The sequence below is a fragment of the Bos indicus x Bos taurus genome, chromosome 10 (genome assembly GCF_003369695.1).
Source record: "Bos indicus x Bos taurus breed Angus x Brahman F1 hybrid chromosome 10, Bos_hybrid_MaternalHap_v2.0, whole genome shotgun sequence".
Taxonomy (NCBI): Eukaryota; Metazoa; Chordata; class Mammalia; order Artiodactyla; family Bovidae; genus Bos; species Bos indicus x Bos taurus.
In genome coordinates, this window is record NC_040085.1 from 93,931,718 (window position 1) to 93,956,606 (window position 24,889).

The 24,889-nt window shown below is 49.2% G+C and overlaps 1 protein-coding gene across 2 annotated transcripts in view; it reads left to right on the forward strand.

Moving 5' to 3' along the window:
* MCC (MCC, WNT signaling pathway regulator) overlaps window positions 1-24,889 on the forward strand; it is a 532,038-nt gene that overhangs the window by 484,071 nt on the left and 23,078 nt on the right. For both annotated transcript variants that reach the window (XM_027552590.1, XM_027552591.1), the window contains 4 exons: window positions 2,176-2,359; window positions 15,919-16,153; window positions 18,526-18,732; window positions 22,388-22,488. In XM_027552590.1, coding sequence (XP_027408391.1) covers window positions 2,176-2,359; window positions 15,919-16,153; window positions 18,526-18,732; window positions 22,388-22,488 — 727 coding nt within the window. The remainder of the gene's footprint in view (window positions 1-2,175; window positions 2,360-15,918; window positions 16,154-18,525; window positions 18,733-22,387; window positions 22,489-24,889) is intronic.

The following is a 24,889-nucleotide window of genomic DNA, read 5'->3' on the forward strand; positions in this document are numbered from 1 at the left end:
CCTGGCATGCTGTGGTCCATGGGATTGCAAAGAGTTGAACATGACTGAGCAACTGAACTGAACTGAATTTCCAAGGTCTTTTTTTTTTTATTATTTATCTATTTATTGCCTGTGCTGGGTCTTCGTTGCTGCACTTGGGCTCTCTCTAGTTGTGGAGAACAGGGGTACTGTTCGTTGCAGTGAGTCAGCTTCTCTTTGTGGTTTCTCTTCTTGCGGAGCACAATCTCTAGGCGTGCAGGCTTCAGCAGTTGCAGCTCCCGGGGTCCAGAGCGCAGGCTCAGTAGTGGTGGTGCACGGATTTAGTTACCACGTGGCATGTGGGATCTTCCAGACCAGGGATTGAACCTGTGTCTCCTCCATTGGCAGGTGGATTCTTGACCATTCTGAGCCACAAGGAGCCCAGGCTGTAGCTTTTGCACTGAACAAACACTCGCCTGCTTTTCCTCCTTCCCTCCTTTCCTCAGTTTTGACATGGACAGGAATCTGAAATAAAGGAGTACCCTGGGTATTAATTTCCTGTTTCATATCCAAGTCACCCAGTGAGGAAGCAGGCCTCCATTTGTATGTGTGACCATCCTCCACCTCTCTCTCTGAGTTTTCTTGTTTTTTTGTTGTTGTTTTTTAAATAGTATTACCCTCCCAGCCCAACAGTAGAAACTCTGCCAGCATTTCCATTAGGAAGCTCATTTTTCAGGGTCTTTTAACCAAACCATAAAACTTTATTCTTCCTATTAAGCAGAATCCTAAAATGATCTTGGCTTGCTGTCAAGTTCTTTTTTTTTTAATAAATGTATTAAGGAAAATTATCAATTAAAGGCAAAAAATCAATCATTTTATTTCTACTTTTTCTCAGAGGACTGTCTTAGTCTGTGCTATCCTCGAAAGGCACCTCATATGAAGCTTGTCCCTACTCAGCAGTGACTTGGATAGGAGCTAAAAGGACTTAAATCTGCATTTTACATATTTAAAATCAATAATAAAATGCCTTGTATTCACATAATCCTGGTTGGCTCATGGGTCTATTTATAAAATGGAGCAGTCAGTTAATATGCCTCTTCAGAATTCAGAGAGCCGTCAGTTGTGGATGTCTGTAAAGTATCTTATTTAGCAGCTTTTTAAGCTTGCTTTTTAGCAGCTCCCTATTAAACCGGACTCTTCCATTCTGCCCAGTTGCAGTGATATGTCATCCTGCCCTAACGTGCCATGGAGCCGCACAGCAAGAATGAGTTGTAACATTCACCCACAGTGTAGTTATGGGGATTTCTCCTTTGTTTCTTCTTGACTGCACAACCATTCATCCTGGATGATTTAGACAGTGGTTTTCAAACTGTGCCTGGGAATCTGGAGGAGTTTCTTTGGGCCCCAGTGTTGGGCTTGGAGAGTGGGAAAGCTGAGTGTATCCCCCTCCCCATACCCCCTGCCCACTTAAGCCAGTTTCATATTTACCATTTTTGTATCTTAGACTTTGGCATTAGATTTCATTTATAAATATTGGAAGATTGAGGGTCTGGGCTGTAGAGGTAACAAACCAATGACTTATTTGGCCTGCAAAGTTTTTGAAAACGCAGCTAGAACATGGCCACCTTGGGCAGGGGATCCCCAACCCGGCTGCGTGCTGGTGGCCACCACCCTGAGTGTTGCTGCGGACATTAGCTGGCTGTGAGAGGCATGGAGCTTGCCCCTGGACATGACTCACTCAGGGAGAGCATCCATGCAGGACATCAGAGCCAATCCCAAGGTTTTCGTTTTAACCCTTAGTTCTGTGTCTCATGCCTACATGAAGTTCTAAGCGAAGCTGCAGACGTGTGGAAACATGGCGAGGTTGGGCCTCATTTCCCCTTGGTCTCGCTCCCAAGGAAGCGCTGAGCAGCTGAGGGAGACGGGCCGCACAGGAGTCTTGGGGTTGCGTGCCGGGAGCAGCCAGGAGCCTCAGGAGTTAGGAAATCAGAGCAGGTTACCGCTGGACACAGAGCTGGAAGCTCACACGGGCCAGCCCTCCGTCTGTGGGGGAAGAGAAAGCCTTCCTCATCGCAGCTTCTAGGTGAAGGACCGGCCCCAGGACACACGCTCCACCCGTGTCTCCACCAAGCCACCTCCACCCTGAGTGCCTGCCCCATCACCCAGCCTTGTTTATCTAGACCATTGCTGATTAATTAACCCCTTGGTTTCTTGCAGGAGACCAGTCAGGGGATGAAAACATTACTCAGATGCTCAAGCGAGCCCACGACTGCCGGAAGACGGCTGAGAACGCCGCCAAGGCCTTGCTCATGAAGCTGGACGGCAGCTGCGGGGGCGCCTTCGCGGTGGCCGGCTGCAGCGGGCAGCCCTGGGAGAGCCTGTCCTCCAACAGCCATACCAGGTAGTCCGCGCTCCTGCCGCGCCGGGTGGGCGTCCACCGGCTCCACTGGCCAAGCTCAAGGACTGCGAGGCTCAAGGGTGGCAGGCTGCGCCCTCCCGAGAGTTGGGATCTGAGTGGGAGAGCTGGAAAGTGCCTTCTCATGTTGCCGCCCAGAGGGAAGGGGGGGGAACCATGTTGCTTTCTGTCCTGTGCCCTTTCCCACTTTGTTCTGCCCTGCATTTCCTAACAGTCCTTGATTTTCAAGAAGCATCTGGGGTGGTGAAGGCCCATGTGCTGCAAATGGTCCTGAAGCATCCAAGCCCCAGACCGCCTCCTAGTTCCAGGCTGCGTTCTCTCCCTTCCTCCTGTGCCTGTGTCCTTCGTAAACCCTTCTCAGGCAACAGGCTTCCCTTCTCCCACCTTTTGCCCTGTAGAGTGAGGCCATATTCATAGCATGTGTTTAGCAGATGCTTAGCATGAACTGGGGTTCAAGTTCAGTATCTGTGAATCTAGAAAACTGAAGCGGGTGCTTGAACAAGATGGGGAGAGAAACAGTGAACACCTTGCTAAGCATAATTTGCTGAAGCGGTTGGATTCCACTGGGTGTGTGTGGAGAGTCATAATGAAACGTTTTCCAATGATCTTCTCATGTCTTGTCACCAAAATCCCTAAAAACATGAATGCCTTCCCTTTTTCTTTCTTTTTTTTTAATTGATTTACAATATTGTGTTAGTTTCTGGTATACAGCTAGTGATTCATATATATCAGATCAGATCAGATCAGTCGCTCAGTCGTGTCCAACTCTTTGCGACCCCCATGAATCGCAGCACGCCAGGCCTCCCTGTCCATCACCAACTCCCGGAGTTCACTGAGACTCACGTCCATCGAGTCAGTGATGCCATCCAGCCATGTGTATATATATATTTCTTCATATTCTTTTCCATTTTAGTTTAATATATAATATTGAATATAGTTTTCTGTGCTATACAGTAGGACCTTATTATTTGTTTATGTGATATATAGTGATTTGTATCTACTAACCCCAAACTCCTAATTTATGTCTCCCACCTCCTTCCCACTTTGGTAGGCATAAGTTTGCTTTCTATGTCTGTGAGTCTATTTCTGTTTCATAAATAAGTTCATTTGTATCATATTTTAGATTCTGCATAGAAGTGATAGCATATATTTGTCTTTCTCTGTCTTACTTCACTTAGTGTGATAATCCCTAGGTCCATCTATGTTGCTGCAAATAGAATGCCTTCCCTTTATGTTCCAGTTCTGTCTAGAAAGTACTTTGTTAGAGATTCTCATGTAATAACCACATCACAAAAGATAGGAAGAGTAATGACCCCATTTTTACAGGTGAGAGAGACTTGGCTCAGAGATGTGTGAGTGGCCTGCGGACATAAAGTCACATAACTGACAGCTCAGAGGGGTGTTCAGACCCAAGCCCAGGCTGTGGCACCAAGCGTATTCTTTTCACTAGGCCAGGTTGGAGCTTATGACTTAAAAAATGCTGTTTGCTTACAGATCAAGCAACCAAAACCACATAAGGGTGTATTCAATCTCAAGGGCAAAAGAAGAAATACTGATGTTTTGTTCGGTACCTGAAGGGAACATAATGATCCCAGCTGTCTCTCCTGCTGGCAGGACCCCGGCTATCCACCCAAGTACAGACTTACCTGTTCTGGACCTGGTGCCTCAGGAAAGGCGACATTCCCAGTAACACACTTGGCCAGGTGCCCACAGACACAAGGGAGTTATTTCCTTTTGACTCCAGCAACAGTTGTCTTATTCAAGGAAGCAAAGCACAGATGATCATTTATTTATTTTCTTTTTTTAAATTTAAATTTATTCATCTTAATTGGAGGCTAATTACTTTACAATATTGTATTGGTTTTGTCATACATCAGCATGAATCTGCCACGGGTGTACCCGTGTTCCCCATCCTGACCCCTCCTCCCACCTCCCTCCCCGTACCATCCCTCTGGGTCGTCCCAGTACACCAGCCCCAAGCATTCTGTATCCTGCATCGAACCTGGACTGGCAATTCATTTCTTGTATGATATTATACATGTTTCAGTGCCATTCTCCCAAATCATCCCAGCCTCTCCCTCTCCAACAGAGTCCAAAAGACTGTTCTATACATCTGTGTCTCTTTTGCTGTCTCATATACAGGGTTATTGTTACCATCTTTCTAAATTCCATATATATGCATTAGTGTACTGTATTGGTGTTTTTCTTTCTGGCTTACTTCACTCTGTATAATAGGCTCCAGTTTCATCCACCTCATTAGAACTGATTCAAATATATTCTTTTTAATGGCTGAGTAATACTCCATTGTGTATATGTACCACAGCTTTCTTATCCATTCATCTGCTGATGGACAAAACCAGATTATTTTGTTTAAACTCATAAAGCAGATGCTCTTCTTAATGACTTTTCCAGATGTAGATAATCTGTAATTTCCACATTCATTTAGAATAGAAATGCAGTTCTCACGTTGTCAGTAAATTCTGTCCTGTTGAATTAGTGAGCACAAGAGTTGGGTTGACAGGAATAGTGTGCTGTTTCAATAGCTTATAAGGGGTTTCTTACAGGTTTTTAGCTCACGCCTCCCCACCCACAAAATAATTATTACCTGCAAAATATATAAATAAAAATAATACTTTAATCTAAGTCAGATTCAAATGTAGAGCCAGGCAGGAGTGGGAACATTTTCTCTCCAGCCCTTCAGTGGAGACTGTAAGGGTGAATATTGCTTAGAAATATTTTAATGTATAGATGAGCCTTGATTTTGAGACAGTCTTCTTCAGTTCAGTTCAGTCACTCAGTCGTGTCCAACTCTTTGCGACCCCATGAATTGCAGCACGCCAGGCCTCCCTGTCCATCACCAACTCCCGGAGTTCACTCAAACTCACTTCCATCGAGTTGGTGATGCCATCCAGCCATCTCATCCTCTGTCGTCCCCTTCTCCTCCTGCCCCCAATCCCTCCCAGCATCAGAGTCTTTTCCAATGAGTCAACTCTTCGCATGAGGTGGCCAAAGTACTGGAGTTTCAGCTTTAGCATCATTCCTTCCAAAGAACACCCAGGACTGATCTCCTTCAGAATGGACCGGTTGGATCTCCTTGCAGTCCAAGGGACTCTCAAGAGTCTTCTCCAATGCCACAGGTCAAAAGCATCAATTCTTCGGTGCTCAGCTTTCTTCACAGTCCAACTCTCACATTCATACATGACCACTGTAAAAACCACAGTCTTGACTAGATGGATCTTTGTTGGCAAAGTAATGTCTCTGCTTTTCAATATGCTATCTAGGTTGGTCATAACTTTCCAAGGAGTAAGCGTCTTTTAATTTCATAGCTGCAATCACCATCTGCAGTAATTTTGGAGCCCAGAAAAATAAAGCCTGACACTGTTTCCCCATCTATTTGCCACGAGGTGATGGGACCAGATGCTATGATCTTCGTTTTCTGAATGTTGCACTTTAAGCCAATTTTTTCACTCTCCTCTTTCACTTTCATCAAGAGGCTTTTCAGTTCCTCTTCACTTTCTGCCATAAGGGTGGTGTCATCTGCATATCTGAGTTTATATTTCTCCCGGCATTCTTGATTCCAGCTTGTGCTTCTTCCAGCCCAGCATTTCTCATGATGTATTCTGCATAGAAGTTAAATAAGCAGGGTGACAATATACAGCCTTGACGTACTCCTTTTCCTCTTTGGAACCAGTCTGTTGTTCCATGTTCAGTTCTAACTGTTGATTCCTGACCTAAGAAGCTTAATTTGAGGTGATGTATTTCTGTAGATTGAGATTGCTCAGAACATAGTTTCTATTTGCAAGGATGACCTCGTTAAAGATTGCCCGTATGAATTAAATTCAGTCTTAAACAGATCTTCCCATCAAAGTACAGAGGGCTTACAGAGGTCAGATTTCACTCAATTCTCCTTAAAAATTCCCTTTCACATTCCCACCCAAATCAGAGCTGCTCATTGGGTACAAAGGAACCACACGCCAGGCATTCATGTGGCAGCACACATTCCTGGGACCTGACACAAGCAGCTTGCTGATTATGTTCAGTGCGGCTCAGGAAAAAAAGTACCCCCAAAAAAGAAAAGTCCCAAACCACCAGACGCTTTCATAATTATAAGTGATTTTGTTTGTAAATCTTGGCGTTCCACCCAGCCTTCCCAGCTTGTCAAGATTACGGACGAAAGACAGACTGGAGGCCTCCGAGGTGGAGCTGTATGTGGCTCCGCCAGTCCCCTCCCCTCCCGCTGTAGCCAGCTGGCAGAGAGACTTCTAATCAGAGTGCCAGCCATTGGTCCCCCAGGTCTCAGGAAAGGAATGCTGAGTGCCAGGCTTCAGACTGGTAGTACACAGCAGCTCCCGATAGCTGAAAAGTCGTGGTTTTGGAACCGAGCAGCGGAGGGGCGGTTGCCAGGGAGGACAATGCACATGTAACCAGCCCAACGGCTGACTCCGTGGTCAGGAGCCCAGAGATGCTGCTCTCGCAGTTTTGAAACACTTTTTTTTTTTTTTTTTTCTTGTAAAACTACAGCTGCGGCCTCATTAGAAAATATAATTGTCTTAACAGAGTAACCAGGTAATGTGGGTTGCCTGGAAAGCTTTATCAGTGTATCACAGCAGTGAGGCAAGTGGACTAAACTGCTAAGAAATGAGAATGGGAATTCTTAGTCAGACCTGCTCTTTTTGTCAAGCATTACACTTTCAGCTCATTGGTTAGAAGCACGATCATTGATCTAAATCTACAATAGGACAAGGGGCCAAGACAGCATCAGCCACAGCAAGTCTGCCCTTTTGGAGGCTGGGGTCCCTTCTCTCCTGCCAGCAGGTGCTGATCCTGTGAGGCTGTGATTGCAGCCTTGCATTTAGCTTGGGAAACACCCAGGGAACTGGGGTTCCACCTGGCTGACCACTCACACTGAGGCCTGCTCCCTCGGTTCAAATGGAGAGTAGTGGAGCAGCAGAGGTGCCCAGCCCTCACCTTCCAAGATCTAAGATGAAGTTTCCCTGGAACAGAAAGAAAGACTGAGCAGAGTGGAATTGTGTCCACTGAAAGGGAGAATGGACTTGAAGCAGCCGTCCAGTTAGGATAAGCCTGTGCACCCCCTGCAAATCAGCTACCTTCCAGGAATGAGAGACTCGATCTGACTGTCAGAGTAGGCACGTCTACTTCCCTCTGAAAAAAGAGGTGCTTTCCCCACCCAAGTACCAGGAGAGTCTATCTGGAGTCTTTGGGACTTAGGCTTAGGAGTGCTCATCAGTTCTAAAGTCCAGCTCAGACACAGTCCTCCACATGATAGCGTGGTGTGCAGGCCTCCTGCAGAAATGTCCTGTCACTTATCATTTAGCTTCTGTGGGAACTAGAGAGTTGAAACGCTTTCCCTTTCCTTAAGACTTGCTGATTCCCAAAAAATGATATGCTCATTGTATTCAAAGTAAGCTTAACAACTGAAATCCAAGCATTACATAAAATTCCCCATGTGAGGACCCTCACTGAAAACAATATGGCGCACAGGCTGGAGAGTGTCTTCACAGATTCAGCCGCCCATTTTTTAATTACCTGCTAGCCCCTCGGTTGCCAGTGGCAGACGCATACTCAAATCTGGGGGTGGATATCGGGTCTCCCACACAGGAGCCGTGGACCCAGGCTGAGGGCAGAGGGCTCGGATGAGCAGGAGAACTAGACTTCACCTGGGTCCTGTGGCCCCCACACCTCCCTGCTGCAGGCCACTCCCCAGACGACAGAAAACCCGCACACCACCTCCATCAGTACACTGGGCTGACTGGTTTCACTGGCGTCAAGTAAGAAAATCCTAGTAAGGAACATCTTGCCCAGCTGGGCTCAAGTACCTCCCCAGTTATCTGTGGTCATGGCGGTTTCCACAGGAGCCTCGGGGGCAAAGAGAAGGGGAGGGTCCCAGGAGAAGGGGCAGGGTTGTGTCATCAGCAGACCGACACATGGCATCTTTAAAAATGTGACTCCATCTCATTTTACCCCGAAAAGGATCCTGTTTATTGGACTCTCGTGAATCTTGCCCTTTCCCTTCCCTTTCCCCTTAGTGTTGTTATATGTTTAGGCATCTCTGTGTGTGCCATTCTTCTCAGTAGTAGCTTCCCTGGTGGCTCAGCTGGTAAAGAATCCGCCTGCAATGCAGGAGACCCCGGTTCAATTCCTGGGTCAGGAAGATCCACTGGAGAAGGGATAGGCTACCCACTCCAGTATTCTTGAGCTTCCCTGGTGGCTCAGATGGTAAAGAATCCACCTGCAATGCAGGAGACCTGGGTTTGATCCCTGGGTTGGGAAGATCCCCAGGAGAAGGTATAGGCTACCCACTCCAGTGTTCCAGCCTGGAGAATTCCATGGACAGAGGAGCCTGGCAGGCTGCAGAATGGGGTTGCAAAGAGACAGACACGACTGAATGATTTTCACTTGTTGGATGTTCTTACTTGTTGACTTCCCTGGTGGCTCAGATGGTAAAGCATCTGTCTACAATGCGGGAGACCCGGATTCGATCCCTGGGTTGGGAAGATCCCCTGGAGAAGGAAATGGCAATCCACTCCAGGACTATTGCCTGGAAAATCCCATGGACAGAGGAGCCTGGTAGGCTACAGCCCATGGGGTCGCAGAGAGTCAGACACGACTGCGCGACTTCACTTTCACTTTCACTATTATAATACTGCTGCGGTCTCCACCCTGTCCTTGTATCTGTGCCCCTGATGCAGTTTCTATGGGATCAAGTCTGAGAAGTAGAAGGTGCTGGCTCAAAAATGACTATTATTTCAAATGTCAACTAGTGCCACACACCTCCCCATACACGATCCAGCAACTGTGTGAGCACCTCTGCCTCCTTTGCTGAAACTGGATAATATACATTTTAAAAATTTGGTCAATCTCTAAGCAAAAAAAAAAATACCCTTAATATTTTACTTTGTACCTCTTAATTATTAATGACGTTGGAAATCATTTACAGTCATCCCTCGATATCCTCGAGGGATTGGTTCTGGACCTCTGTGGATACCAAAGTTCAAAGATGCTCAAGTCCCTTGTGTAAAACATTGTAATACTTGCATTAGAACCTACACACATCCTCTCATATATTTTAAATCATGTCTAAGTTACTTATATAATACCAAATATAATGTAAAAGCTATGTAAATAATTGTAAATAAAATGTAAATGCTATGTAAATAGTTGCCAGCACATGGCAAATTGAAGTTTTGCTCTTTGGAACTTCCTGGATTTTTTTTCTTTTTTTTTTTTTCTTTTATTCTCAAAAATTTTACACCTGAGGTTGGCTAACTCCGCAGATGCAGAATTCATAGATAGGGAGTGCTGACTGTAAAGTGTTTAATTTTTTTAATGTCAGAGAAATTATTAGCAGCAGTGGAAGTATCAGATCTATGTGGTGGTTATCTCCGTATGTTATCAGCAACCAAATCAGGAGCAGGTTAATATTTGTTTTAGAGATGCCTGGTTTCCAACACTATCATAACAGCACCTTATAAATAGCTGCAGAAATATCATCTGTCTCCTAACTGTGTCGCTCATTTTGCCTTCCACTGTCAGCTAAGTTTCTGAAAGCAGAAAGTGCTTGAGGACTGTAGTTATCTGCTGGCAGGTTTTACGTACCCGTATAATCTCAGAGGATCCGTTCCAGGACTCACCACGGATTCCTCCAACCCCCATCATAAATGTAATACTATATATATATATATATATATTTTTTTTTTTTTTAATTCCCGGCTGCGCTGAGTCTTTGTTGCTTTGCTCGGGCTTTCTCTAGTTGCAGCAATCAGGAGCTACTTTTCATTGCCTTGCGCGGGCTTCTCATTGCAGTGGCTTCTCTTGTTGCAGAGCACAAGCTGTATGTGTATGGGCTTCAGTATTTGCATCTCACAAGCTCTGGAGCGTAGGCTCTGTACTTGGGGCGTGCAGAATTAGTTGCTTCATGGCATGTGAGATTTTCCGGGACCAGGGATCAAACCTGTGACTCCTACATTGGCAGGCGGATTCTTACCCACTATGCCAGGCAAGTCCTATAGAACTATATTTATTTTTAAAAGATCCAGGTATGAGTGGTCTGCACAGTTTAAACTTGGTGTTTGAGCATCAGCTCTATTTTTTTTTTTGGAAAATTTTTCCTGCCTGAACCACTTCTAGAGAATTCTTATAATCATGTGAGAGCATCCGGACCTAGGAAGTTTGGGCTGTGTTGAGTATTTTTACTCCTTTGTGACAAAGAATTGTCAGAAAGGGGGTAGGGCATAGGTGGATACCCAGCACAACATTGAAAGGTTCAAGCAGTTGTTGACAGGCTCAAGTTTCTGCTCAGAGAAGTGGGGCCCAATGTCACCTGGCCTGACCCCTGCCACCCTTCAAATAAATTGTAAATGCTCAGCAGCTAGAAGGCCCCCCGGTGGCACGTGGTGAAAGTGAGATTGTAACTGGGAGCCATGTAAGACATTGAGAAAAACTTTAGGAGGAATCCATCTCTGGTTTTCAAGACAAAAGAAATGTTCTTTTCTGCCAAGACAAGATGAGGAAGCTGGAAAAAAAAGATGGGGTTTTTTTCCCTATAAAGCAAGAGGGGAAGTTGTCTTGAGGACAAGCAGCAGACACAGTGCAGAGGGACAGAAAAGAGGCCATCTGAACTCCACTCTTGTATCCAGTCCCACCGCGATCAGGCAGGCAGGGGGTGGGGGCCCCAGGCCGGCCAGCAAGCGCTCCCCTCGCTGGAGGCCCCCATGCGGGCAGCGAGCGGACGTCCCGCAGGCCACTAATGGACTCGGAACCGAGCCAGCCGAGGGGAGCACAAGCAGAGCATCAGGGAAAGGAGAAACCCACGCAACCTGGCCTGGCTCCTGGAGAAACCAGAGCAAAACACCGGGCTTTCCTTCATCTGCCCCTCTCGCACCATCCGTCTCACCCTGGAGAGGAGGAGCCCAGCTCCCTCGGACAGTGACGTATCCCCCCTTGACAGCTGTGCTCATCCTGCGGTCCTCCTGCATTCCCAGCCCGAGGGTTAATGGCTGACTTGCCCCCCGCCCGGCAGTGGCAGCCAGCTCTCTGGAGACGGCGCCTTTGTCTAAAGGAGGCTGAGAAAGGGCCGTGGCCTCCCCTCCACCCAGCGCTGTCAGAGCCATATTCCGGGTAGGGCCGTGAAAGCACAGAGCAGAACTGTAATGAGCCTCGCCTGATCCGTTGCCCGCTGGGGTGTCCTGGAAGGAGAGGGAAGCCGCCCGGAGGGGCTGCCGGGCTGGGTGCTTATCTGGAATTAAACTTTCCCCTGGAAAAGCATTACAGCCCTGAGCTTTCCACAGGGGTAGAGACTGGAGGGGAGACCTTTTGCCCTTCTTTTCTGTTTCTTTCTCTTACTGGGGAGCACCAGTCCTGCTAAACAGAAAATATGCCAACATACTAACCTTTCAGGGCCTGCAGAATATTTGGAGAACTCTCTAGGTTCTACTGTCCTTTGAGTATTGAAGTAGTTTTTTAAATTTTTACTGAGGTATATTTGATTTATCATGCTGTGTTAATTACTGCTGTAGAGCAGAGTGACTCAGTTATACATACATATCCATTGTTTTCCACTACTGTTTATCACAGGATATTGAATATAGTCCCCTGGGCTATATAGTAGCACCTTGCTGTTTATCCATCCTATATACACCAGTTTTATATATCTGTATGTATTATGTATAATATATATATAAACCATACAGTTTATCCATTCTGTATACACCAAACGCACAGTGCTTCCCTCTCCCACCCCTCCTCCTTGGCAACCACCAGTCCATTCTCTATGTCCCTGTTTCCATTTCATCAGTTCAATTCAGTCACTCAGTTGTGTCTGACTCTGCGACCCCATGGAAGCCTATCTGTTTCATAGGTGGGTTCATTGGTGTCCCACTTCAGATGCCACATATAAGTGATATGGTATTTGTCTTTCTGATTTGCTTCACTTAGTATGATAATCTCTAGTTGCGTCCACATTGCTGCAAATGGCATTATTTTGTACTTTTTGATGGCTAATATTTCATTTTATACACACACACCCCATATCTTCTTTATCCATTCGTCTGTTGCTTCCATCTCTTGGCTATTGTAAACAGTACTGCTATGAACATAGGGGTGCGTGTATCTTTGTGAATTATAGTTTTGTCCAGATACGTGTCCAAGACTAGGATTGCTGAATCATATGGTAATTCTGCTTTTAGGTTTCTGAGGCATCCCTGTACTGTTTACCACTGTGGCTGCACCAACTTACGGTCCCACCACTTAGGTAGGGGAGTTCCCTTTTCTCCACACACTCACCAGCATTTACTATTTGTAAACTTTTTGATGATGGCCATGCTGACCGGTGTACGTTACCTTCAGTTTGTAGGAAATATCTTTTTTTAAGTGACAGGAATCAGGGGGTACCTCCAGGATGTTCTGTGTCTTTTTTTAAATTATGTATTTATTATACATGGTTGCACTGGTTCTTCACTGCTGTGAGTGGGCATTCTCTAGTTGTGGAGAGAGGGGCTGCTCTCCAGTTGCAGCACACGGGCTTCTCCTGGTGGTGGCGTCTCTTGTTACGGAGCACAGGCTCTAGGTTCGTGGGCTTCCGCAGTTGCAGCCCGTGGGCCCCGGCGTTGCGGCAGGGGGGCTTAGCTGCTGTGCGGCATGTGCAGGCCTCCCAGACCAGGAGTGGAAGCTGTGTCCCCTGCGCTGGCAGGAAGCCTCCCGTCTGCTGCACCACCAGGGAAGCCCAAGTGTGTTGCATTTCTAAAAAGGCATTTCAAAGAAGACATGAAAAAAAGCCACCCAGGTATTAGTTTATCTCTGGGTTTTCTGTATATTTAAAATTTTCCAAAGTGACTTTTCATAAAAAGAAGTTGTAAAGTGAACTTCTTGTGGCGAGTCTCAGCTTCATGGGAGAGGATTTTCCTACCTGAAGCCTTCTCCCCACTCACTGGAAAAAAAGTGTTGCTATTTCCCAGCACCGTGCTGTCTAAACATGCCGTGTCTGGGAGGACATCTCCTCCCTCAGTCATGTGGAATGCGCTGTGAACACTGCCACCACTTCAGTTCACTCTAATTTTGCTCACGTGTGGAACCTTAGGCCATAGGCATCTGTCCCTCCACACTGTGTTGACAATCCACGCAGGCGAGCTCTGAGTCCTCCTGGGTGATTCTTTGTGAGGCATGCCTGTCACCGAGCTTTACTGAAGAAGGCTGAGGTGCTGAGGGGGGGACCCTGTCTCCTCAAGACGAGTCACTCTTGGACAGCTGTCATCCACAGACACCCCGCTGGCTCCCCGCGCCCTCTGCTGGCAGTACTGGTTGCTGTTTCATGCTTCCCTTGCTCTGCTTTGTTTATGACGTCGCACCTGAAGCGTTCCAACTGGAGGGCGTTGCTGCTTGTCCCGTCTCATCCTTTTTAAAATACAGCTTGAGAACACAGCATTGATTGATGAATAATTTTTAACCTCCTTCCTGTCTTCTCAGCTTCCACCTTCTCTCCAGAGCTTGTTACAATAGCCCCCAAAGGGGTTCCCTGTCTCTGACCTTGCCTCCCTGCATCCCACCTCAGCACAGCAGACAAAGGGAGCCTGTTAAAATGTAAGGTGAATCCTGTCACTGCTCTAGTACAGACCCTCCGGGGGCTTCTAAATCTAATTCTGGAGAGAAAACACAACCCTATGAGGCCCTATGAGACCTGGCATTCTGCCCCACACTCTCTGACCAGCTCTCCCCCCTCACCTCCAATGGACACGTGTAAGTAACCATCACCACCTCTAACGAGGTGTTGTGTGTTGGTCAGACTGATCTCGCTCCGTCCTGATGGAGTCAGGGGTGGTAGGGGGCCCCAGAGAGTCTGTGGTAATCGGGAGCTTTTATGCTGGCCGGAGTTCTCTGACTTGAAGACTACCAGAGCCCTAGGGAATCCTCTTCCTCATGTGTGTGGACTACCATCCCTTCCACCCTTCCCTCCCTGGAAGCCTCAACTTCTTGATAATGTGTCACAGACAAGAATGGGACGTTCTTGTCACATCGAGGTTGTGAGGAGATTTCATCTGCTGACTGGGGGCCTGTTAGCCCTGTTGCTGTGAGGTGAGGAGGGCAGGCCTGGGCTCGGAGCAGTGGAACAGCCTGCGGATACCAGTCCCTGCTCCTGGCTCAGCACCTCACAATGGAAATCTTGGGGAGAGGCGACGTCAGCCTAGGCCCAGCTGCACCAGGTTCCAGCCACGAAATGTCTCAGAACCTCCACTTCAAGTTCTGTAACGGCAGAGATGATGATGCCAAGCTGGCCTGTTTGATGACAGCTAAATAGGCCGCTTGTTTATCTGCCATCTTTCCAAAGCCAGTTCCATGCGGGCTATGTCCAGTGCAGGGGCGTCCAGAGAAACCCCTGTAGGTCTTGAGAGCCAGGCTGCAGTTTTCTTGTGCTGCTCACCCTGCCGTGGGACTCTGGAACCCACAGAAACATGCCTGTCACATTCCCGGGGCTCGGGCCTAGGTGCTCCTTAGGACAGCCAGCCCCTGCTTAGCATTCCCACAGTGTGGGTGGCCAAGGGCCCCTCAGACCAGCCTGTGTCCCTGTGAAGGATTTATATTCATCCATGATGGGGGAGGAACTGCCGCGGAGGCCTGGGGGCGCCCTGCTTTCCGAGCTGTGGCAATACTACCCACAGAAGTTGCCCCCACTGCCCTTCTTTCCCACAGAAGGTGCCCCCACTGCCCTTCTTTCCGGCTCCCGCCCCCTGGGGCGCCGTCAGCGGCCTGGGGCGTGTGTATGCACAGTGCGTGTGCGCGCACAGTCTGCAGGTCATACTACAGATACTTTGTTCTTCACCTCGCTCTGTTCCTTTACCGTATCCCTTTTGTTAAGTCTTGTCTAAAAGCACCCTATTTTGTTTCATTTTTAATTTAAACTTTTTATTTTTTATTGGGGTATAGCTGATTAATATTATGATAGTTTCAGGTGAACAGCGAAAGGACTCAGTCATACATATATGTGTATCTATTCTCCCCCAAACTGCCGTCCCTTCCAGGCTGCCACATAACATTGAGCAGAGTTCCCTGTGCTATACAGGAGGTCCTTGTTGGTTATCCATTTTTAATATAGCAGTGTGTACAACTATTCTTATGACATATTTTTCATCCTGTTTCCTCAAACTCTCTCCACCATTGTCATAATTATTTCCATAATGTCTACGTAATTTTCTTCTTTTTGATATATACTGTAATTCACTAAACCTTATATTCCACGAAACATCTTTGTATGTGTGTATCTTTTTGCTTCTGTGGAATTGTTTCCTTAGAATTCATTTCTAGAGTCCACATATTGTCTTAAAGGGTGTAGACATTTCCGATATTCTTCACATCGTTTCTTTCCCAAAAGGTGGTATCGATGTCCAGTGCTAGGAAGAATGCTTTTTGGTGTTGATGTTTTGGCATACCAGCCAGGTGCTATTGGGAGAGGAGGGTGTGGAGAAGAATGAGGAGGAAAAGAACTGTTAGCAGTCACTGGAGATGCAGTGAGGTGGTTTGTTTTGTCTTCTCAGCACGACCAGCTCCACAGCCAGCAGCTGTGACACGGAGTTCACTAAAGAAGACGAGCAAAGGCTGAAGGACTATATCCAGCAGCTCAGGAACGACAGGGCAGCGGTCAAGCTGACCATGCTGGAGCTGGAGAGCATCCACATCGACCCTCTCAGCTACGACGTCAAGCCCCGGGGAGACAGCCAGCGACTAGACCTGGAAAATGCGGTGCTGATGCAGGAGCTCATGGCCATGAAGGTATCCGTGGCAGGGGGCGGGGAGGCCTTTTCTCAAACCCTCATCCCCTGCACTCCACTATCATCAGGAGGAAACATAAAAAGGCCCCTCGAAGGCTGGTCAGCCATCCGTGTTCAGTTGCCTCTCCACAGGAGGACAGCCAGAACCTCGTGTGTAGACAGGAGTGGTTTCAGTATGTCCGGGGTCCCTCGAGCTGGAAGTGCTCCAAGAGAGGTGCCCTGAGCTCTAGAGAAGCCTCAGGGGGTCCCAGGCCAGAATGGAGCACCTAGTCCCCAGGAGAAGCCAGAAGAGGCCTCTGCGGGGTGAAACAGCCTCTGATCGGTCTCCAGAATGCTTGCGGGTGCTTCCCGGGTGGATGCTGATGTTAAGGTGAGGCGGGGAGAACAGGGAGAGGCCAGGGCAGCGTTTGGACAGGAGCCCTGGTTTCCTGACCTGCTTGTCCGTTTGGTGCTGTGTGGGGCACCAACAGCCACCTTCCCCATCACACCCCAGGCGCCAGTTCGCCCTCGGTGGAGTTCTTGTCTTCTGGGTGGTCCTGGGTCGTCCTGGGTAGAGATATCCCTGTAGATACTTGTGGCCTTAGACCTGCTCGGACCTGCAGGTTTCAGAGGTTTAGGACTGGTCTTTGTTATATTCTTGGCTGAGAGTTCCTGTTGTTCATTTATGCATCCTTCAGGTTTGTCATCTGATTCCTCAAAGGAGGCTTTTCTTTGCTTTTCTCACCCAAAACCTGAGTGAGGACACACGTGGCCTGGCCGCCCCTCCAGGAGGCAGCCTTCAAGTCTCCTCTGCGAGCTAGTGCTCCCGTCGGGCTCCCCCGCCCGGCTGCCCGCCCCGCCCTTGTGCAGGTGCTGAAAGCCCAGGTCCTGGGCCCCCTCCCCACCCGAGGCCTCAGGGACCGGCACTGTGGCTGCCTCATCTTTCCTCTTGGGCGAACGCCCGCTTCATCTCCGGCACCCACGCATTCATCTCTCCTTCTCTCAAGCTTGCGTCTGTGTGTTGTTCTGGGCGTGACTGTCCACATTAGCTCAGGAAACAGTGTTGCCAGCACCTTAAGAATCCTGTTTCTAGTGGCAAAAGATGAGACGGTTCAGTGTGTGGAAACACCTTTCATCCTGGTTTTATGTCATCGTCAGGAAAGGTTTGCATCGTCTTTTGAGCAGTTACTTGGCACATTGCCTTCTCCATGGCTAATACTGTCCCTGAGTATAACTAGCCGTGCTGGGTGCCCTCCAGGTGTTTCCCCACACTGGAGCTGAGACCATCTCCTCCCGGGTCTGGCTTACCCAAGACAGCACAGCAGGCCTGTGGCTTGTTAGCTCAGAAGAGGGTCACTTCAGGGGTGACCGCAGTCAGTGAGTGACTTGGTGAATCCCTCCTGAGGGATTCAGTGTATGAAGTGACTCAGCGTATGAAGAATCCTTTTAAGTAGGATCACAGAAAGACCTGGGGAGACTGACCAGGTGTTCATGGGGTGGGGGACTGTAGCTTGGTGCTTACCTGGCCTCTGAGCTGGATGTCGTGGGTTCAAACTCAGGCTCCATAATTTACGCAGTATGGGGGCTGAAAAGAGATTGTGGGCTCTGCTCACCTCAGTGTCCCATCCATGAATGGAGATATTCATAGTACCTAGCTCAGGGTGAGAGGACTTAATGAGCTGCTTAGTATAACCATTTAAAGCGGGGTTACATGCTCAGTAAATGCGAGTGCTTCTCACTGTCCAGGAGAGCACTGTCCCATTTTGGGGTCACTTCTTACTCTTCACAGCAAACTCTCCTTTGACTTCTCCAAGGTACGTCAAGAAGTGACCTGATGAATAGTCACCTGAGGAGGGCTCTGCTTCCATGGATTTTATTTGGGCCCTGAAGCTGATAGGACCTGGGGCCAGTGTCACTGCTGTGGGTGCTTCCGAGCTGCCCAGCGTGGCTGCAGGACCCAACTGCCATGAGGGTGATGATATTCATGGATTGGTGTCATGGAAAATGGGAAAGGAAACGGAATTTAGAAGGGACCTAGTCAGAGGCTTCAACCTCTTTGATGCGGGTTAGCCTCTGCCTACCAGAAAACTGGCCTCCAGTAAGGCGAGTATGACCACTGGGGAAGAGGAGGTGGAATCTCCTGGTTGTTCGAAAGATGCTCCTTAGTGTGAGCCAAAGCCTGCAGGCCTATCCCTTCTACCTGTTGATCTCGGTTCTGGTGCACAGTGGCAAGCCCGTGGCGTGGTGCGGGAGTGTGGAGACAGCCGTCCAGTCTCCCCTGGGGCTTGGCCCCCCCACAACAGCTGCCAAGTGACACCTCCCGCGGGGCCTCGCGGGGCGGTCAGCGGCCCTGCTGTCACCCCACCAGCCCCTCATACGCTCTGTGCCCCGCAGGAGGAGATGGCCGAGCTGAAGGCCCAGCTCTACCTCCTGGAGAAGGAGAAGAAAGCCCTGGAGCTGAAGCTGAGCACACGAGAAGCCCAGGAGCAGGCCTACCTGGTCCACATCGAGCACCTCAAGTCTGAGGTGGAGGAGCAGAAGGAGCAGCGCACGCGGTCCCTCAGCTCCACCAGCAGCGGAGGCAAGGACGCGGCCGGCAAGGTAGGGCGGCCCGGGCTCAGCCTCCCCTCCTGCAGAGCCACACTCACTGCCCTCAGCTTCCTTATCTCCAGAGGAACTGCAGCCATTCTAGAGATCTGAAAGACAGGGACGTTTTGAGTGCAAAGAAACCAAGTCCACATTTTTTCAAACCTCACTTTATAAAGCAGGTAAAGCATCTCATAGATCACGGTCTCATCTGGGCAGTGGCCTGTGCAGTGGTCCAGGAGGCCGGTACTCATCCCACCTCCTCCTCTTGGCCCGTGTGATCATCGGTGTTGATCACGTGGTACTGATCGCCACACGTGTCATCTCCCCTGAGTCTCATGACTCTCGGGAAGCAAGAGTTATCCCCATTTACATGAGAAAAATGAGGTTTAAAAGATGGGGGTGTGGCTCACAGCTGGTAAATGGCAGAATCAGGATTTAACTCCAGTCTGGCCCACTCTGGTCCTCTTCCTCTCGTGTGTTTCCTCCTCAGCTTCCTTCAGGTGGAAGGCAGGAGGTGGCCTGAGGCAGAGGAGGAGGAAGGCGAGCCCTGAGTTACCCCGAGGAGCGCAGAGTGTGGGCTGCCGGTGGCATCATCTTGCAAACTCACACTTTCATTAGCCCTCAAGTCTTTTTTTCTAGAATTCAAGCTCATTCCATCATCCTCTATCGCAGAATAATTCCAAACACTGCCTTGGAGAAAAAAAATAGTCTAGACCCTAAAGAAAGACATCCTTCGCTGCAGGGTCCTGGAATTGCGTGCATGCTGATTTCTGTTCCTGATGAACGTCAGCTTCTTCTGACCCATTGTCTCTGGCCCAGGACTGCGGGTGTGCAGTGACTTGCTGCTCTGTGAGTGGCCCCTCATGGCCCAGGCGCAGGGGCATCTTCACTAGAGAAGTGTCCCTAAGAAGAAAGCCCCTTGCCGATGATGTGTGGCAGAGAATGGTTCCCCTAGACAGCTAAGAACTGTGCTGCCTGCTCCAGAGACCATAGCTTCCCTCTGCCCACTCTCACCTACAAGGTGCCAAGGGAGCTGGGGTTGCAGCACCCAGTGGGGCTGCTCTCCCAAGGCCCTGCTGCTTCTCAGTCATCCATTCCTGTGATGGATGTGGTGTGGTCCAGGCAAGATGCTGGAGATAGTTCCAGGATTTTAGCTTCCAGTGTGGGACACCAGTGGGCAAATAGATGATCACAACAGAGGACACAACATCCAGAGTGCAAAGATCAATGCCCAGTGCGAGGGGAGGCCACAGGCCAGGCCCGCGATCCAGATTTGGAGCTTAGGGGCAGGTTTCCTGAACACAGACCCAGTGGAGAGTGGGTGCAAGCCCGATAAAGAGGCCAGGAAGGACGCGGAAGTCTGCCGTGGACCGATGGAGCAGCACAGGCCAAGCCCAGGGGGAGGAGGGGTTGATGTGTTGGCTGGAGAGACCTACCTGCTGCGCCGTCCTGGGCACGGGGAGGGATCGCAGAGGGCCTTTTGCAGGGAGTGACGTGACAGTCTGAGCTTGGGAAAGGTCACCATGGGGTGCACCCTGAGACCACATGCCAGTGCCTGAGGGCTCTGACCATGGGGTGGGCAGCAGTGCTTCTTCACACGGGAGAATCTGGGGCTCACAGACACGGCTTGTCCATTCTGTGGCAACGGCTTCAGAATCTACGCACAGCCCTTTGAGTTTGTGAGCCGTCACTCTGGGACAGAGCTCCTGTGTTTGCGTATGTACTCTTAGGGTGGGGTGGAAGTGGACTTACCGAGCTCTTGCCAGGAGGCCCATGACCTGAGCATTTTCCCCTGGTTCTTAGTATTTATTTTGACTGGGAGAAGCACTGTATTCTGTGGAACAGCTCCAGAAAACAGAAATCTCTTTGACGTAGAACACCAGATGATTTATTTTTATTTTTTTACATTAGAGTACAGAGCTTTTATAAAAGTACCCTGTGTTGTTCAGGTAATGAAATTAGAGTAAGCTGATTATTTTGTCTTTCAAAAATTAGACTCATTTACTCTATCAATAACATCTCCCTTCTGGGCTATTCATTTGGTCTTATCTGTTGGTAGATGAAGCAAACAGTCGAGCAGAGGCTGGAGCCAGATAGTCAATATTTTAGGATTTTGGGGTCATACAGATTCTGCCACACCTATGTAACTCTACCATTGCAAAATTGTCTCTTCCTTACTGCGAAGGAAGAGACAATACAGAGGCACATGGCTAGGTTCTAACAATGCTTTATTTATAGACACTGAAATTTGAATTTCATGATTCCTACATATCATAAAATAGTCCTTTGATTTCTTTCCCTTGATTTTAAAAATAGAAGCATAATTCTTACTCTGTGGGCCTTAATAAAAACAGGTGGCCAGCCAGACTGGAGTTTAGAACACCTATTCTTGCTTCGAGGTAGGGAGGTGGTTGGGTGTCATGCTTGGTTTAAAACTTGCCTTCAGCCAACAGGCTGGGTCCCACAACTTGACCAAATCACATTAGGTTTTTTCAGTTCTTGTCTGTGTGCAGCAGAGATTACTAGACACGCTCGGTGAGCAGCACTGGGTAAAACAAAGCTGGCCCTGTCTTTAAGAAGACACGTCAGCCCCGCAGGGGAGTCGATGTACTCACAGAGGGTGTTGGACTCTGGAGAGATTGCAGAGCTGGTCAGTGGCGGCTCGGGGCTGCAAGACACCAGGTGGAGCGGAGGGAAGAGAGCAGAGCTGGGGGCTGGAGGAGGGCTCAGACGCGGTGCTGTCCTCCTGAGCCCCGGGGGGTGTGGCGCATCTATGCGGGCAGGCGGAGGCCCCCCCCCCCCGCCTCCTGTCACCTGGGCTTCCAGCCCTGGGCCCCTGACCTCTTGGAGCGCTCACCCATTGAGATGCAGCCTTCTGTCTACATTCTGTCTCGAGTAACAGGTCACAAGCTTTTTCTTCTGGAGCCTGGGTTGTAGTAAATCCTCAGGAAGTATCTGCTGAACACATTATTAGATGAGCACTGTCCCCCTCTGCTTATTCCACAGCAGAGCAACTGCTCTCCGTCTGTATGCAGACAGCGGCCGCTCAAATGGGCACAGTCACGGTGTTATGAATGGACTGTGCTCCATGCCGGATTTAGGCCTTCTCTAAAGGCTCTTACGAGTCCTGATCTGTAAAACAGGAGGAGTTGGGTTAGGTGATGTCAAAGTTCCTGTCTCATGCCAAGATGCACTTCCATTTTCCTCCCCTTCTCCCAGGTTTTCTAGATGATTACCTGGACCCAGTGAAGCCCCTCAATCCAGAGGAGACTGGATTTCTCCCCGGAGGGTGTGGGATGGGGGCAGGGACCACACAAACATGTGTTTCCCACGTGTCTTTCGTGAGTGACAGGAGTGCTGACCTGAGTGGGCGTCCTGGTTCCGCGGAGTCCTCGCAGTGACTCAGGACAGCATCACTTCCCTGTGCGTTGGGTCCTCCTTGGCCAGGAGGGGATACTGACAGTGTCTGCTGCAGAGGGCCGTCATGGTGGTCAGACAAGGGAACTCGTGTGTGTAACCTGGGCGCCCGCGAGTGCTCGGGACGTGGGGCAGCCTAGGTGCGCTGCAGGCGCTCGGCCGGGGCGCCCTGCAGCTCTGCTCACCTCCCGCTCTTCCGTTGGCGCCCTCAGCTCAGCCGCATGCCTGACCCGGTGCTTTGCGTCCTCAGGAGTGTCCAGATGCCGCCTCCCCTGCCCTGTCCCTGGCCGAACTGCGGACGGCGTGCGGTGACAGCGAGCTGGCCACAGAGTTTGCGAACGCCATCCGTCGGTAAGCACACTCAGCCCACCACCCGGAGGGGCAGTTTCTTCCAGTGGTGACAGTGTACACCAGGGGTGACGGTGTATGCAGGGATGACAGTGTAGGCCAGGGGTGACAGTGTACGCCAGTGGTGACAGTGTACGTGAGTGGTGACGGTGTACACCAGGGATGACGGTGTATGCAGGGGTGACAGTGTAGGCCACAGGTGACGGTGTACGCCAGGGGTGACGGTGTACGCCAGGGGTGACGGTGTATGCAGGGGTGACATTGTAGGCCAGGGGTGATGGTGTACGCCAGGGGTGACGGTATACACCAGGGGTGATGGTGTACACTGGGGTGACAGTGTATGCAGGGGTGATGGTGTATGCAGGGGTGACGGTGTAGGCCAGGGGTGACGGTGTATGCCAGGGTTGACGGTTTATGCAGAGGTGACACTGTACAGCAGGGGTGACGGTGTACACCAGGGGTGATGGTGTATGCCAGAGGTGATGGTGTATGCAGGGATGACTGTGTAGGCCAGGGGTGACGGTGTATGCAGGGGTGACAGTGTACACCAGGGGTGACAGCGTAGGCCAGGGGTGACGGTGTACGCCAGGGGTGATGGCTGGGGTCGGTTCTCCCAGCTGCTGACGCCACTCGCCGGGAGTATCACAGCTGCCTGGGAGAGAGGAGGCCCGTACCGCCTTCTTGTACAGGCCTGCAGGCCAGAAAGGTGAGTGCAAGAGGAAAGCATATACAGTGATCCCACCTGCAGATGGAAAAAGGTCTGCTTCTTCACCTTTCTGCTGTGGTATGGCACTGGCTAGACTCTCAGGACTGTGTTAAAAGGTGACAGTCAAAACAGGTGTCTTTTGGTATCACTGGGATGGAATATTGTAGGTAAATTCTGTTGGCTCTTTAGGGAACTTTTAACAGTTTCTTTGGCTGCTTTATATACATAGCATATATCTCAACTATAAAGATAATTAAGTTGACTGAAGAGAAAACAAACAGATGTCTTTACCTTGTTTCCACCTTCAGTGAGAATGCCTACCTCACCATCTCGGTCTCTTTCCACTCAAACAGCCTCAGTTTATTTACCTCCGGGCATTTTCCTCTATTGTGGCTGTTTCTCTGTCCTTTCTAGATCTGTCTTCCATATCCTGACTTTTCATCCTCTCCCCACCCTTTTGCACTCGGTTCTAGAGCAAGGCTGTCCAGCAGAAAAGTAATGCAAATCACACCGTAATGTTAAATGTTCTAGGATCCATGTTTTTTAAAAAAAGAAGAAACAGATATAGTCCACCTTAATAACGGATTGTATTTCACTCAGTGCATCCAAAATATTTCAAAATATAAATCCATATCTCTAAAAGATATTTTCTTCTAATTTTTCTAATTCTTTTTTATTAAATTTTCTTCTAAATTTTTTTTTTACTAAATTTTCAAAATCTACTGTGAATTTAGTACATTTATACTTATTATACTCTGATGTTGGGGGGGATTGGGGGCAGGAGGACAATGAGACGACAGAGGATGAGACGGCTGGATGGCATCACTGACTCGATGGACGTGAGTCTGGGTGAACTCCGGGAGTTGGTGATGGACAGGGAGGCCTGATGTGCTGCGATCCATGGGGTCGCAAAGAGTCGGACACAACTGAGCAACTGAACTGAACTGAGGAGGTTCTTAAGGTCTACTTTCCAACCCACTCCAGTCTTCTTACCTGGAGAATCCCTATGGACAGAGGAGCCTGGCGGGCTACAGTCCACAGGGTCACAAGAGCTAGACATGACAGAAACTAAACAACAACAAATGTATTCCCTAGCTGGAGCCACCATGGTGTTTGACTGATGCGCTGAGTTTATTTTGTTGATTAAATCTGTCATCTCTCTTGTAATGATGGTATCTTCTTGCGTCTCTCTGAGGACACTTGTACTTAATATCTTGTCTGCTGTACTGACTGTTTCCTCACAGGTGAGCTTTACAGTTGAGTTCGGTGACTTGGCTCTGGTTCCGCGCTTTCTGTCCCTCCCTGCTGACGGCAGGTCTAGGCCGCGTGTCTGACCCAGGTGTCTGGTCCCCGCCTGTTCCTCTGGCTAGAGCACCCCTGAATCCCCTTCTTCCCTTTGTAGCAGCTTTCTTCAGTGTGCATTTTGAGTTGTGGTTTCCTTTTTCAAGAAGAATAAAACCTGCCTTTCCTTTTTTACGATTGCTCACGGTTTCTGGCAGACAAAGAACGCTCTTTAGTTTCCATCATTCTTTAGGATTTTTTTTTAAAACTACGTTTGCCATCACTTGGGAGGATTTGGAATGGAGGAAGGCTACAGTGCATGCTCAGGCTGCTGTCTTGATCCAGCCGGGGCTGTCGATTTTATAGTGGAGCCTCCAGCTGAGGTGGAGCGAATGCTGCCTTGTAGGGAACCTCACT